Below are 15,400 nucleotides of genomic sequence, written 5' to 3' on the forward strand. Positions count from 1 at the left end.
GGTGATGGAGAGAGAAGCGTGGGCAGCATGTCAAGTTGAAGTTTGAATAGATAGAATCATTGTTCCAAATGAAGATTAGGTCCCACAGTTTATTGTAGATTAAATGGGCTTTTGTGGGCTTGTCAGTGAACCTAATCAACATTTATAAAATTGTTACTAAGGAGAAATATGTTCAGAGTTCCGAAGAAGTTACTTGCAAACAAACTTTAGGAGCATAGTCATTTTAAATTGAGAATTACCTAATTGCAACAATTCCAGGCTATCCAGCTTTTTCTTCTATAATGTGCTTCTCCAATGACAGATTTTTTTACAATGCAGCTCTTAGATTAATCATCTAGTTGTAGAATCACTGAAAGAAAGTAATGTATTTTCTTCACTTTACAAAATCTCTTTTAAAAACCTATCAAGTAGCATGGATTTGGAGTGTTTTCAATGTTTTTTTTAACTTTCAGAAACCAAGCCATCTCCTGTCATGTAGTTTTATAGCTGTTGGCATTTTACTAGCACTTTTCCTGCTGATTCAAGCCTGTCCCTGGACTTACTACGTATATTGCTTGTTGCCACTGCCAGTATGGTATGCGGTTCTGAGAGAGTAAGTAACACATCTTGTGGTCTTGTTTTTCACTTCACTGACAGTTAAATCTGTATTTAAATGCATTAGTTTTCTGTAGCATAAGTCATGAAAGATAATTATAATACCGTCAAATCTCCAAGCCCTTTCATTTCATTCATAACAGCATAAACGTTGCATATAAACAGGCTTTTTTTTTTTTTCTTAGCCGCACCTTGAGGCCTGCAGAATCTTAGTTCTCCAACCCAGGATTGAACCTGGGCCCTCGGCAGTGAAAGTGCAGAGTCCTAACCACTGTACCTCCAGGGAATTCCCTAAACATCCTTTTTACTTTTCCCTTTTGACTTCATCTTGATTGCCCTGAGGTAGCACTGGCCTCATTCCCTTCTTTGTGTTATCTTTTATAAGAAAAATCTGGAGTAAAAATTAAGTAATTAATATGGATTGTACTATGTCAGGAGTGACTTACGTTTTGAATTTGTCTCATCATCCCAGTTTCCAGTGTATCTTCATGTTTCACAAAGCAATTTGCATGCTTTTGTTCCATACATTTTTGCCCCTCCTTTCCCAGCTATCATGTAAACCTAGATGAATGAAAGTTCGCAATTAAATCCAATCTAGTAATGTATACCTACAGGGGTTAGGGGAGATTATTCTTGTATGCTGTGATTCTACCTTTAAGTGCTTGCTCACAAGTTGGACTTGCAATGGATTCTTATCATTGTAGGAAACATCAGAGGTAGAGCTCTCATGGAAGTTATAAACACTTTAAAAGAAAATCACTAAAATGTTGGGCTGGTTCATGTTCACAGGCAGCGAGGGTCATGTTACAGATCATGTTGATTTCTATATTTGCACCAGTAATCTAAATTTAAACTTAGTCTTGGGCATCCTTTGAGCAAACCAGATGCCAAAAGCAGACCAGGGAATGACAGCTCAGAATAAGGGTGTTGTCAGGGCTGGCGAGCATGTTGCAATGACACAATGTGTTTTCTTTTCTAATTTTTGTTACCTCCAGCTTTGACCACCTCTTCTTAATATGAAAAATAAAAATTAATATTAAAATATTTTAAATGTTAACATTTTTAAAAACAAGGCAAAAAGACACTGACAAAAGAACAGACTGTTACTTCTCTGTTTGAAAGGAATAGGGTTGCTGGATGTACATATTTAAATTGGATTTATTCCTAATGTCATTTGCTCTGGCTTAAAAATTTTTAGAATGAAAGGTGTTATCCAAAATTCCCTCCTGAATTATTAAATGTTCTATTTATGAAGAACACATATACATTAAAATTTTAAGGACAGAGTGATTTTGAAAATATGTTGTGTTCTATCTTTATCTTTTTGATAGATTATAAAGAAAATAAAACATAAAAATTGACTTTTCTTCTAGAAATAATCTAAATGATTTTACAAAATCATCACTGTTGGGAACAAAAGAAACATTCTCCTTTAGACTGGTGTTAGCTTTTCTTTCCTAACATGGCACCTTAATCGTTTTGATGACATTATGTAACCATTGTTTTCAATCAGAAAAAGGTTATAAACCAAGTGATACTGACTTTTTATAATTGCTTACTTAATAATGCACTACCAATGCTAAAAAAATTTTTCCAGTGATGAAATGTAAAAAGGACTCAAGTATGTAATACATTTTTAATGGTTATGAATTCACATTTAATTACAATTAGTGTACAATTAGTGACATCTTAAATTGAGTTTGGAAAAGGTTATTTCACCCAGTGAAAAAGTGCAATTAAGATTTTCTCTACCTAGACTAGGAAAACGACCTTTATTTTATTAAGACAGTTGAGATTTCAATATAAAATTAACTTTAGTGAATTTTAAAAGTGTTCTTTATGTTTATTCATTTGGGTTTATTGTATTTTATTTCTGATGTTGTATCTGTAATTGTATGTGCCCATGTTTAAACATTCAATAAGACTCATTTATTGTCATTAATGTTTATTAAAAAGCCAAGCAAATTAATGTGATCATTATCAACTTAATTCAGAAGTTACATTTTTCCTAGAATACTAGGTATCAAAAAAAGATTTAGGTAAGTAAAGCCATTGAAACAAATGTTGGAGGTTGTCTTAGTTTTTGAAAAATCTATGAATTGAAAATTCCCTGATTTCTATGCACAAAATTTTTATTTTTAACTATATGAGAGCTAATTTTTTTATATTCAATATAGGTTATAAATAATCTTTTTATAAATAATCTTGTTAAACAGATTTCCAGTTATTCAAGGCTTGGTCACATTACTGTTGACCTTCCCTCCAAGTCATTTTGTTGGATACCTGTTACTCTTTATCCTGGGAGTTGAAGTATTAGTAAGTAATTTACCACGTTACCACATTTTCAGGTCTCTTTCATACACATGTAACTCCTTTGAAATGACCTCATTTTCCCTTTCTTCTTTGGATTGCATTACTAGGTTCTCAGTTTTTTCTACCGCTATATGCTTACAGCTGGACTCATTGCATTTGCAGGTTGGCCATTTATCACTCCACTGTGGACTCGAGCAAAGGTATAAGTATTCACTTTGAAATTAGGCAGATTCATAGCAGCTTTGTTTTGATATGCTTTTAACTCACGGAATTATTCAGTTTTTTTAGAACAGGGTAGAATGTGACCTTACATAAAGATCCTGACCCTTTTGACAGGAGGACTGATGTTGACTTTAAGGTTTCAGTGATTCATGCAGACTTTCATATCAAAGTGAACTGGTCTTGTGGTGATTGAAATACTCAAGAAGCAGAGCTGATTTGTCCTTCTCTGAAGCACTTCCTAGATTCCTTTAGGCTCAAATATCTAAATGCCACAGAGGAACTGCCCAGAGCAGTGCAGTGGCATGAGAGGCCACACTCTGGACTCAAGTCAGAGGAGTCACCTCCCTCCTGGTCTGGAGCCACCTCAGTTTTTCTCTGGAGAAGTATTTATTCATGATAGATTATTTTAAAGTATAATTACTCCTGATTTTCTGCCTTTAACTAGGTAGGTAATTACAGTGTACTTCTACAAAGAATACTCTCATGTTTTCATTTTGATACTTTTTGGTGGAGGTAGCAGGAAGATAGAAATATCTTCTTTCTACTCTATGAGAACCTACAAAATTTTCCAATTAATGGGACTATTGACAATTTTTTGTCTTAATCTAATTACAGAAGTATTTTTACTTATTTCCCTCCTGGGCACAATCATTTGATTATGATTGCAGGCCAGCTTTCTTAAAGATGTCATCTATATATGGTAGAACATAAATTGAATGAAGTGCTTGCTTTGAAACAGCAGACCTGAGTCTAAATCCTGGCTGCTTCATTTACTAGTAATAGATCTGGTGCTACTTACACTTTGACATCTCTGAGCTCAGTTTCCTCATCTGAAATACTGTGAATAATACAGCCTACCTATTGAGGTTATTGTGAGAATTAAATGAGATAATGCCTATATCATACCTAATATAGTGCCTACTGTATAACAGATCCTTCACAAATAGTAACTATATTACTTTTTAAAGTAAACAGATGTAAAGCTTTGAATTTTCCTTTTAGTTTCACAGCCATGTAGTCTGTGAAACACTGAAGACAGTTTTTGTACCATAATTGTCTAAAGATAACTTTTTTCTTTATTTTAGAGCACCTCACTGAGTTGGATTTTCTTCTGTTTGCTCCTGGCAGTGTTCCCACTTATGCCTGTTGTAGGACGCAAGCCAAATATCTTTCTAGTGTATGTACCATATTTTAACTTATTTTCTTTTTAATGCAATTGTTTTTCTCAATCAACACTATGAAATATGAACCAAGTCTTGGCCATGGGTTTAAAATCATGTGAACAAACTAGAAGTTAAAATACTAATATCAAACCATTAGTCATAATTTTGGCTCAGGCTCTGAGAGGCATTAAAACTCCCTGAAGATGCTTGTGGACCTTTGTAAAAAATGAAATTGTGCCAGTGATAACTTAAAATGCCAAGAATTTTTTAAAGGTCTAGAAGCCTTTGTATGTTTTATATATTGGGAGATCAGTAAACGGTTTCACATGAAAAAATGTTCTGTTGCCAAAATTAAAAGGTCTAAAAGCCACTGATGATTGATGCAATCTCTATCTTTTCCTTTGATCATGTCCACATTTTAAATGTCTGAGAAAAATGAAATTCTCTTCTAATCTGAATGTAAAGATCTCCATGGGAGGAAACTCTCTGTACCTTGGCAGCTTTCTCATGTTTAATCACTTAAACTGTTAGAAAATTCTATATACCTTACCTGAATTCTCCATGCTGCTGTTATATTTATTTCTCCTCAGTATATCTCAAGCAAATCTTTAAAATAATTGGTTACAATTGTTTTTAACTTTAAAGTTATTATCATGTAATCTAATGGCTGTGTGTGTGTGTATGTGTGTGTGTGCAGGCGCTTGGCAAATTAAATGATCACTATTTCATTTAACATGTCCTGTCTTATTTTCTAATCATGTAATCATCTTTGCTACTTTCTTTTGAACTTTGTGTAACCAACTTTTTAGCGTTCTAACCCCATCTTTAATAGATGAGGGTATATCTTTTGAAGGAAAATTAAGTCAATATTTTTTTAAAGTATGTGTTCATTTTAAAGTACCTATAAACTATATACATTTTATCTCATTTCTGTGAGAATAACGATATGGACTAGATCAGAAATTATTCCAGGAAGTCAATTTATTAGCAGAGCTCAAAAAATTGTATTCTAAGACTATTTTATCTAAGCCATACTTTATTAGTTCTAAGTGAAAACATTTTGCAGCTGTCATAAACTGTAAACAGCATGTGCAAAGATGAATTCAAACATTTTATTTTTTGCTTCCCACTACTCTGTGAGCTCTTCTCTTGTCTCTATAAAGCCGCTTTCCCTCCTTTCATTGGCCTCTACCCATCTGCCCTGCTCAAGCACTATTGACATATTTGAACAGGACTTATGCTAAAAGGAAAAGAAATTATATAAATGGTCTTCATAGAAATTTTTCACTTTACCTATTCCAGTAAAGATTAATTCAGGAAGCAAAATTGTTAAACCATGAGAAATCTAATTTGTATTTTTAAAAATTATGTTGTTTCCCCTCTTAATTTAAATTCCTCAGTGCTTCAAGTTTCCCAGTAGCTATATTTGCAACTTCTTCATTTTGCCTCCTGGTTTATGGAGAAATTGCTACTCGCCATTTGATCTCTCACCTCATCTCTCTTCTTTAGAAAATTACAAAGATAGATATGTGAAATATTTAAGGATAAATTAAAAGAAAGAGCAAAAATTTATATAACATAGCTATAATATTCCTGTTACTCCAGTTTTCTGAGGTAAAAACATATTTGCCAATTAATTGAAATACCAAATTATTTTTTAAGAGGGTATGGGGGAGAAAAACAAACAAAGAATCTTAATCATACACGGTTGTTTTTCATAAGATTTAATTAACTTTTCCCTCATGATTCTTAAAGAGAATATTAGAAGAATCAAAACAAAAGCAAAAACAAGCATTTTCCTGGGAATTCCTGCTTCACGTTCTCTATAACCCTGCCTTTTGCTCTTTCTTATTTCTCTTAAACCAACTCCTTTTCACATAGTTCTGTTATATTACTGGGTTCCAGATTCTATCCTCAACATAATTTCAGTCATCCTGTGTTACTTGGATTTTTAGGAGGTGAGAAATAGAACTCAATAGTAATAGTACAGTATTTCCTTGATGTTAGTCTCCTTCAATTTCAGGAACCATACTGTATCTGGTGTTCTTGAAAAAGTGTAATTTGTTGTTTCATTACTGTACCAATGCCTCACCCACATGCTACTTTTGTGGCCCCTCTTCCATCCTTCCGTTAGCCAGAAACAGCTGTGAAAAGCACCAACGTCAGTGATAGAGAGGAACAATTTGTGGATTATAAATGTAGATTTTCCTTTTTGTATGAGTAGGTGCTCATAGTCAGAAAATGTGTGATGTAGATACTGATATATTTGTAGAGCTATCTTTTATATTGTTTTCTGTAAATTTGTCCAAGTCAAGCTGAGAATTATGGTATGCGTAAATGTTAAAAAAATCAAATTATGGAAATAAGATGAAGATACTTAAAAAATTGTGTGAAAATTTACAAATAACACCATCCCCACAGGATCTTTATTCTAAGATTTGTATTCTTCTTACACCTGTGTATTCATTTTGTTACTTCATCTTGATTAAGCAAATGATTGAGAGGTTCTATATTAGAGTAAAATATCTAATATTTTCATGTGATATATATTCTATAAATGTCTTAAGAAAATTTGAAATTGTGAATTGTGTTTTAAAACAGAGTGGGTGCAGGCTTGCTGGTTCTTCTGCTATCCCTGTTTGTTGTAACATCTGTCTTAAAAAGAAAAGATAGTTTTGTAAGTGAAGAGCTGGTGTTACATCTATTACAGGTCAGTTACAGATTTTCAACACTATGTTATACAAATGATACACTAAAATGTATCTTACAGTTGTATTTAATTATATTGTTCTTAAGATGCCATCCTGTTTTTTTTAACCTCAATACCAGCTGAGAAGAGTTTTCTGTTTAAGATATTACATGGAAATATGTTCTCTAAAAGGTATGAAATAGCAAAAAGGTCAACAGGAGGCCCCCCAAAAATGCCTAGATAGCAGAGATTAAGGAGATATAAGAGGTATTGTCCAAAGAGTTGAACTGAAAAAGACTTCCTCTGGTCTGAGATTCTGTGGTGTCCTAGTTTGGGTCAGGAAAAAAGTAAGCTCTTTGAAGTGAAAGCAGACGCTTAGTATGTTTACAAGAAAATTAGTCAGTTTAAGACTTCAGATGACATACTAGGAGAAAATAAACATCACCTTGGTTGGTGGTTTTGTAGTGGTGAAAAGAACTTTGAACTTGACATTTCAAAATTGAGTCAATTCCCAGTTATTCTTTGTACTAGATGTGTGATTTTCAGTAATAGAACTTGTCTGTTTGTTTTTAATCTGTAAAGATAATATCCAGTAGGGTTGTAAGAGATTATATGATGTCATATTCTGTAAAATGATAGCTTTTTGTAGATAAGAGTGGAAACCACTTTTTTTTTCTTTTTCAACAATAAACAATATCTAGAACACTGAGAAAAAAACTTATTTAAGTCTCCTCAAAAAATTTACTCAGAACAAAGCTGGGATAATAGTATTTCCAAGAACACTCAAAAATTAAAATATACAACACTTAAAAGATGTTGACTCGTTCTTGGAGAACAACAGAGAACATATAAAAAGAGAAGTATTTTTGTCAAAGATCCTATCAAGCTATTGAAGCGTATCTTTTTTTTTTTTTGCGGTACGCGGGCCTCTCACTGTTGTGGTCTCTCCCGTTGCGGAGCACAGGCTCCGGATGCGCAGGCTCACGGGCCCAGCCGCTCCACGGCATGTGGGATCTTCCCGGACCGGGGCACGAACCCGTGTCCCCTGCATCGGCAGGTGGACTCTCAACCACTGCGCCACCAGAGAAGCCCTATTGAAGTGTATCTTTTCATTTTAAATGGTATACCGACTGATTTTACACTAAACCATAGTAGCTTTGAAAAAATTCACCTGTAATACTGAATACTTTGACAGAAGTGAATGTTTCTGAACCTTACTCTGTAGGAGCAAAGAATACCATGTTAAAATTCTTATGGACTTTGTGAGAAATACCCCTAAGTATAAAGTAATTCCTTCTTACATTAACCTATTAATTTGTACTCATTCCTCTATTGTGTACATATATATTTTTTTATGATTCTAAGATTTGTGTCTTCTCACATTTTAATGTATCTAAAATGAGAATGTGTCTTACATTTGAAAGGATCCTAGAATTGTGTCATAGATTTATTGACAGCAATTTTTCCTTCTTCATTCACTGAAAATATGAGTAAATTAAATGTATCTCTAGGATTTGGTGATCAGGTTGCTAATCTGATCTTTAAGAGAGTTTACTTTGTTCATAGCCATAATTTAGCTCATTTCTTAAACTGGCTATTAATCCGCTAATTCAGGGGTTGGCAACATTTTTCTGACATGCTAGATTGTACATATTTTAGGCTTGTGGGGCATATGGAGTCTGTTGTCACTTTTCAGCTTACCATTGTAGGGCAAAGGGAGCTGTAGACAACATGTGAATGAATGAGAGTGACCATGTTCCAATAAAATAATATTTCTAAAAGCAATAGTTTACCAACTCTACACTAGTTTGTCTATATTCCCTAAAGAATATTGTACTCCTTGTATTCCCAGTACCAGTGAAAACTCAGGCCACGGATATGTATTGAATGAATAAATAGATATGACTGTTAGTGAGGGCCAGAGGTGGAAGACACTCAGCCATATATGCCAAGCTATATACATTTCACTCTCTGCACTTCCATGATTTAAGAAAACTTCAAGATTAATAACAAATATTTCTAAGTAAAAACAGTGTGATAATGTATGCCAAAATACTCCTGAAAGTGTAAAACACCTCATTCATGCTTGTGAAGGAGGGCTTTTGCTTAGTACAAGAATTCTGACTGTTGGTCTTAGCCACAAGAAGGTGAGCTGGTCCAATTTCAATAACATTTTGGCCGGATTCCAGTTCAAGCACTTTTCTAAGTATTCTTTCTAATATATAAATTAGTCACTCACCACCTTTTCTTTTATTTACGTCTTCTGTGTTTGTTGTTTTCAGATGCTAAGCACGGTGCTTTCCATGTGTGTTGTGTATGGCACTCATAACAGTCTACTCAAGAAACAAGGACTGCCTCTTATTAATCAGGTTGTTAGCTGGATAATATTAGGTAAGAGGTCAATCAAATCAAATGAGATAACTTTCCATCAAGTTACATCTTAAAATTATCCACTTACATCTGTATCATAGCTGTTGAAACAAATAATTTTGTTATGGGAAAATAATAATAACAAGCTATTATTTCTGTCTCTTGTTGGAAGTTGACAAAGAAAATTAGAACTTCTGTGAGCATTCATGTGTTATTAAGAATTACTTGATAGAATATTTATGACTTGGTAATGAAGCTGTATATTTATTCGCACCTGATAAAAAGTGCTTCCAGAAGAGAAGAGGGTTTTGTGAAGAGATTCCTTTGCTGAAATTTCATGTCAATTCATAAATTCTCAGTTCTTACACAGGGACTAGAAAGCAGTTCAATTTTATCTGTATTTCCCTTGCTGAAAATAACATTGATTAGTCACCTCCCAACACATTATATAAAGCTGATTATACATTTTTTTTTTTTTTGGTATGCGGGCCTCTCACTGTTGTGACCTCTCCCGTTGCGGAGCACAGGCTCCAGACGCACAGGCTCAGCGGCCATGGCTCACGGGCCCAGCCGCTCCGCAGCATGTGGGATCTTCCCAGACCGGGGCACGAACCCGTGTCCCCTGCATCGGCAGGCGGACTCTCAACCACTGCGCCACCAGGGAAGCCCCTGATTATACATTTTAAAACGTATTCCTCTATAGTTCTTTTAAGAATGTGCGTGTGGAGCAAACATGTCATTTAAGGACTTAGCCTTTTCCTTCCAACTGGAAAACAGGAGCAAACTTTAAGTCCAGGTTTTTCATTAAAAAAAGGAAAAAGTGGGCTTCCCTGGTGGCGCAGTGGTTGAGAATCTGCCTGCCAATGCAGGGGACACAGGTTCGAGCCCTGGTCTGGGAAGATCCCACATGTCACGGAGCAACTAGGCCTGTGAGCCACAACTACTGAGCCTGTGCGTCTGGAGCTTGTGCTCCACAACAAGAGAGGCCGCAACAGTGAGGCCCGCGCACCGAGATGAAGAGTGGCCCCCGCTTGCCACAACTAGAGAAAGCCCACGCACAGAAACGAAGACCCAACACAGCCAAAATTAAATAGGTAAATAAATTAATTAATTAATTTAAAAGAAAAAAGAAGTAAAGCAAACCAAGTAAAATTCACTTAAAAAAAGTTTGTAATGCCTATGGATGATATGATGTGCAATTTAACATTTATTTATTTATAAATGATTTTTGTTCATTATTAAAAAAAAAAAGATCTTTGGATGGAACTTTATCTTAAAAAGACGATTAAGGGATAGGAGTATTTGTCCTTGGATTGCTCTTAAAATCCAAGCAGAGGCTTAAAAATACAACAGGAAACAGACATGTATCTCCTAAAGTTTTCATTTGCTCATTTTCTAAACACCTTGGTCATTGTATAAGTGGAAGTTACTCTTGGACAATAAGTGTTCTTGTATATATAACTTTATTTTCACTGTGTAAACTTCATTTCATTATGGGCATTATGTAGGCCTTCCCTTTTAAATTATCTTGATTACTAAAGTTACTATTTACATTCATTCTGCATGACAATAGCAGAGACTGCTCTTTCATTTAAAAAATAAATGTGTTTAGTTTGTACTATGTTCTGGCACTATTCTGTTCTCTGAGAATAATAAATATGGAACAAGTCCCTGCCCTCCTGGAGCTTATATTCTGCAGGGCTGGGTGGTGGGGCTAGTAATCTAGCGGGGTATTTATATGTAATTGTCTCTCATATGACATGTTAGTTTTCAAATCCACAGAAAAATCAAAAATTATGAATGACAACGATGACATTAAAGGGAAGTCTTTTTATTTTCCTGCATAACTTCAAAAATATGCGGTGTATATAACACACACCAGCATATAAACAATATATCACCTAGGGATAAACCACATGACAAAGAGAAGCAAAGAAAACAGAATTTGTGTTCATATTATTGTATCTCATTTTTAAACATCTAAAACGTATAAAAAGGTTAAAAAAAGAGAAATTTCCAGAATTACAGAAAGTCATCCTCTACTTCATGTTCTTGTCCATCTGTGATTATGAGTGTATGTATGTATAAAATTTTTTAAACATCATATTCAATATTTTTATCTATTCTACCATCCTTATATTAATTTTTCAGTTGACTTAATAATATCCTTTATGGTATTTTCTCTTTGAAGGGTATAGCTACCCTTCACTTTCTTTTGGTTTCTACTTGTATAGAATATCTTTTCCATTCCTTCACTTTGAGCCTATGTGTGTCCTTAAATCTGAAGTGAGTCTCTTATAGGCTGGACATATATTTTAAACAAGACTTTTCCTCCTTGGGATTAGGAAAGCATCGGTACTAGAGGATGCCTGCCATATGGTGCAAGGCATGAAATAGTTGACTCATAGGTAGGTAGGTCAGCAGTATCTCCAGAGGTATCTTCCAGGCACTAATTCACTATAGTCTAGCTCCAGTGAACATTTTTTGCTAATGTGCTGGGATCCCTAAATGGGTTATATGTTATGCAACTGGTTCTAACTTATGTCACTCAGGATGGGGACTCTTATTTCCCTTTTAGCATCTTATCAATCCTTTACACAAAAGTCAAACAAATACAGAAAATACAGATTGGTAAAACAGGTCTCATTTGAACTGGCTTTTTAAATAAATATTAAAATACTATTTCTTTCTGTTAAAATATATACCAGATGATGATAACGTTACTGGAACTACACATCTGAAAAAAAATCAGAAGCGATTCCTTTAAGATTACTGTAAATATAACTTACATAATCTTAAATCTTGCAGTGACTCAACTTTGAATGAGATTGTCTTTACATTTAACTTATTAGTAGATGTTGACTAGTAGTAATAATAGCACCTAGCCGTTATTAAGCACTTACTGTATCTCAGGCACTATGCTCAAGGAGCATTTTATAGGTGAGATTGTATTTAAACCTCACAACAACTTTATTCATTTCTACTTAACAGATGGAAATACTGCTTAGATAGATTAACAAACTTGCCTCATGGTTAAAGAGTTACAAGTAATTCAGCAAGGATGCCCTCCCAAATTATCTGTCTTCATACTTTAGAGCATTTCATTCCACGCATATTGCCATCCTAGCCAGGAGGATTAGGAAATTATACACATTTTCTTTCCAAAATAAAGATTGGGGAGTTTATGTTTTGCTACCCCCCCCCCAATTTATTTGCTCTTCTCCCACTGAAGTAGTTGCTTTCTAATATTGAGAAGAAAGATTACTTCACTTATTTGGATTACTCTTATTACAACTGTCATGTGTGGTGAAGTCCTTGTCTCCTGTCTCTAATTTTCTAACTGGCACACTACAACTCTCAATGCATACTTTGCAGTGGGAAAACTTGGAGGAGGGAGTGTTTAGGAAAAATCAATTTCTGGGGAATAAGTTGTCTTTGAACTAAATGTTTAATTAGGAGAAAAGTTGCTGAATCTTGAGTAATTTTTTTTTATTATTTACATTAGAAAATGACAAATTATTTAAGAGTTATTACAGTGAGCAAGGCTGAATATAAATTGGGAAAATCTGAAAAAAATTGTGGTTAAAATGGTGAAATGTAATTTTAATTAAAAATGTGAAGTTTCAAATTTCTTACAAAAATGAGTAGGGCAAATGTGGCTTCATTTTAAATATCACACAAATAATAAATACTATAAATGATAATAGAGTATTCAGTGCTTTAAACTCAACATACCCTGTGTCGCTTGTACTAACACTACCCACATGTGTTTTATTGCAGCCTCTTCCTTCGTCATGCCTCTGCTGAGTCCTCTGATTCTCTTTGATCGGCTGTTTAGCATTCTTGTTTCCTCAATGTCGACCTACCTACTTCTAAGCACAGGGTATAAACTGTTTTTAAATTTTAATTTTTAGTAGCAAGTTTTAAATGACATATTGACATTTCTCTGAGTATTTAACCTCTGGAAATGAAAAATACGTGAATCTTGAGGAATAAATTATAAGTATTTTTCCTCTGTAAAAACTGTATGTGACTTGATCTGTAATCTTCAGTTTTCTTTTTCTTATCATTTTCACAGTATTGCCTATAGTCTTTGTGTTTCTGTTTATTTCCTGAAGTTGCTTAAATATTGCTTACCTACAGTGTTAGAGAGTTCTGATAGATTGTGGAGGAATTTTAAGCCTCAAACAATGACTTATAAGAATTTTAGTCTTTGTTGCATTCCTTTCATGCACTTTAAATTATGTTTTGATTTGTTCATTCTTCTTTGAGTATAATATTTTATTTTTACTCCTACATATGTCATAGTCCAGATATTCCTTTTGATTCAGAAACCTTTTAGAATATTTTCCCAAAAGGTAAACTGTTAAAAAGTTAAACATTTTCATTGAAGATTAGAATTTTCTTGTAAAACAAAACCAAAAAAGAACAGCTTGATTTGGGTTGGATTCTGAAGCGTTCTCTAGAAATCAGTGAGAACAATGACATACTCCCCCATCTACTTTGAAGAAAAGAGTTCTTCACTTGCTTTTGAAATTTATTTCATCTTTACTTAAATCTTCATGAGGGTGAGAAATATGAACTTTATAATAAACACTGAATAGAGCAGACAAATCGAATAACCACCACTCAGACAGTTTCAAAATTTGGTCCAAATATAGGATCTTTATCCCAGTTAGAATAAACCTAGGGATTTACATTGTGCACATTTAAGCACATTTAATTTAAGAAATCTAAAAAGTGAAAAATCACACCTAAAATCAGAATAATAAATATGACCTTATTAATGAATGTATTAAGAAATATATTACCCAACATCAGAAAGTATATTTACCTTTGCAAAAAAAAATTAGACAGAGGTAGCCTTAAAGAGCAGTCTAATAATTTCAGTTAGTACATTTTCCAGTGTCACATCAGTTTTGCAAAACATAGTCCACCTGTTATCATTCCACGTCACTATTTTTGGATGACCTGGAGGGTTCTCCATGTAAATAAGTGAATAGTCAGAATTATAGGATATTTAAAAGAAATGCAGTTTCATTACTTTACAAAAGTACAATAATAGCAATCCTACTTCTAACAATGCACCCTTGATTAAATGAATAAAGAAGATTTATTTTTAGTCAGCATTTAATTATTTTTATGCAGATGGAAGCTATTATAATACTTGAAAATAGTTCTCTTTAGTTGGTTATAAACATTTTCCTCCAAAATTTTGATTATATTATCCCTTTGCTTAACAAAGTATAATACAACCTAAATGTCTTTTCAGCCCTGTTCAATTTGCACAGAGACCAAACTAGCAGATCCTAATTTAGAAAGGTTTTATTATGTACACTTTGAGCCCATGATGACATTTTATTGGTATTTCAGTTTATTAATTCAGTTATACAGACTTTATATGAGATATTGGTTCTCTAAAGAAATAAAGTCCCATAAGAAGATTGTCTTTATCAGATTTATTCATCTACATTTTACAAAAATTTTATTTTATAGTTTTTGAAAAGAAGTAAATCTGTAGCACTATTTGTAGAACTATGGAATTTATGTTTTTACATATTAGGAAAGAATAATTTCATATATAAGTGCAAATATTTAAAAAATCATGGGGTTTTTTTCTTTGTTTTTTGCTCAGAGAGTACGCTTTCTTGATTCAATTAGCCAAGTTTTTTTTCACATTTCTAGTGTCCTGAACACTAGACAGACATACAGTTAGAACAATTAGTGTACCCCAGGTGTATAATAGAGTTGTAAGCGGCTATAAAATATGTACTCTATTTTACAATGTTAGGCAATTACAAAATGCAACAATTAAGTTATCATAATTTAAGTTGTGAATTATGTGGTATAAAGAATGACTAGAGACAGGGTTTGGGTAAGGGAGCTGAACTGGTGCCATCAAGGACTCATGTGGAAATTGAACTAAATTTTCAAGAATGGTTAGGATACAGGCATTCTAATTCTTTCTTTTTCAATTTTTTTAAATCATTGTAAACATAGTATAATCACATTTTGAAGAGTAGGAATAAGGAAGAAAAATCATCTATTA

At 33.6% G+C, this 15,400-nt stretch overlaps 1 protein-coding gene across 1 annotated transcript in view; it reads left to right on the forward strand.

Annotated features, from left to right (window-relative positions):
* Positions 1–15,400, forward strand: part of PIGN (phosphatidylinositol glycan anchor biosynthesis class N) — a 107,394-nt gene that overhangs the window by 50,932 nt on the left and 41,062 nt on the right. The window contains exons 15-21 of the mRNA XM_065889663.1: positions 453–592; positions 2,811–2,910; positions 3,015–3,107; positions 4,215–4,306; positions 6,894–7,002; positions 9,264–9,372; positions 13,132–13,234. Of these exons, the coding sequence (XP_065745735.1) occupies positions 453–592; positions 2,811–2,910; positions 3,015–3,107; positions 4,215–4,306; positions 6,894–7,002; positions 9,264–9,372; positions 13,132–13,234 (746 nt within the window). The remainder of the gene's footprint in view (positions 1–452; positions 593–2,810; positions 2,911–3,014; positions 3,108–4,214; positions 4,307–6,893; positions 7,003–9,263; positions 9,373–13,131; positions 13,235–15,400) is intronic.

The sequence above is a fragment of the Phocoena phocoena genome, chromosome 13 (assembly GCF_963924675.1).
Source record: "Phocoena phocoena chromosome 13, mPhoPho1.1, whole genome shotgun sequence".
Taxonomy (NCBI): domain Eukaryota; kingdom Metazoa; phylum Chordata; class Mammalia; order Artiodactyla; family Phocoenidae; genus Phocoena; species Phocoena phocoena.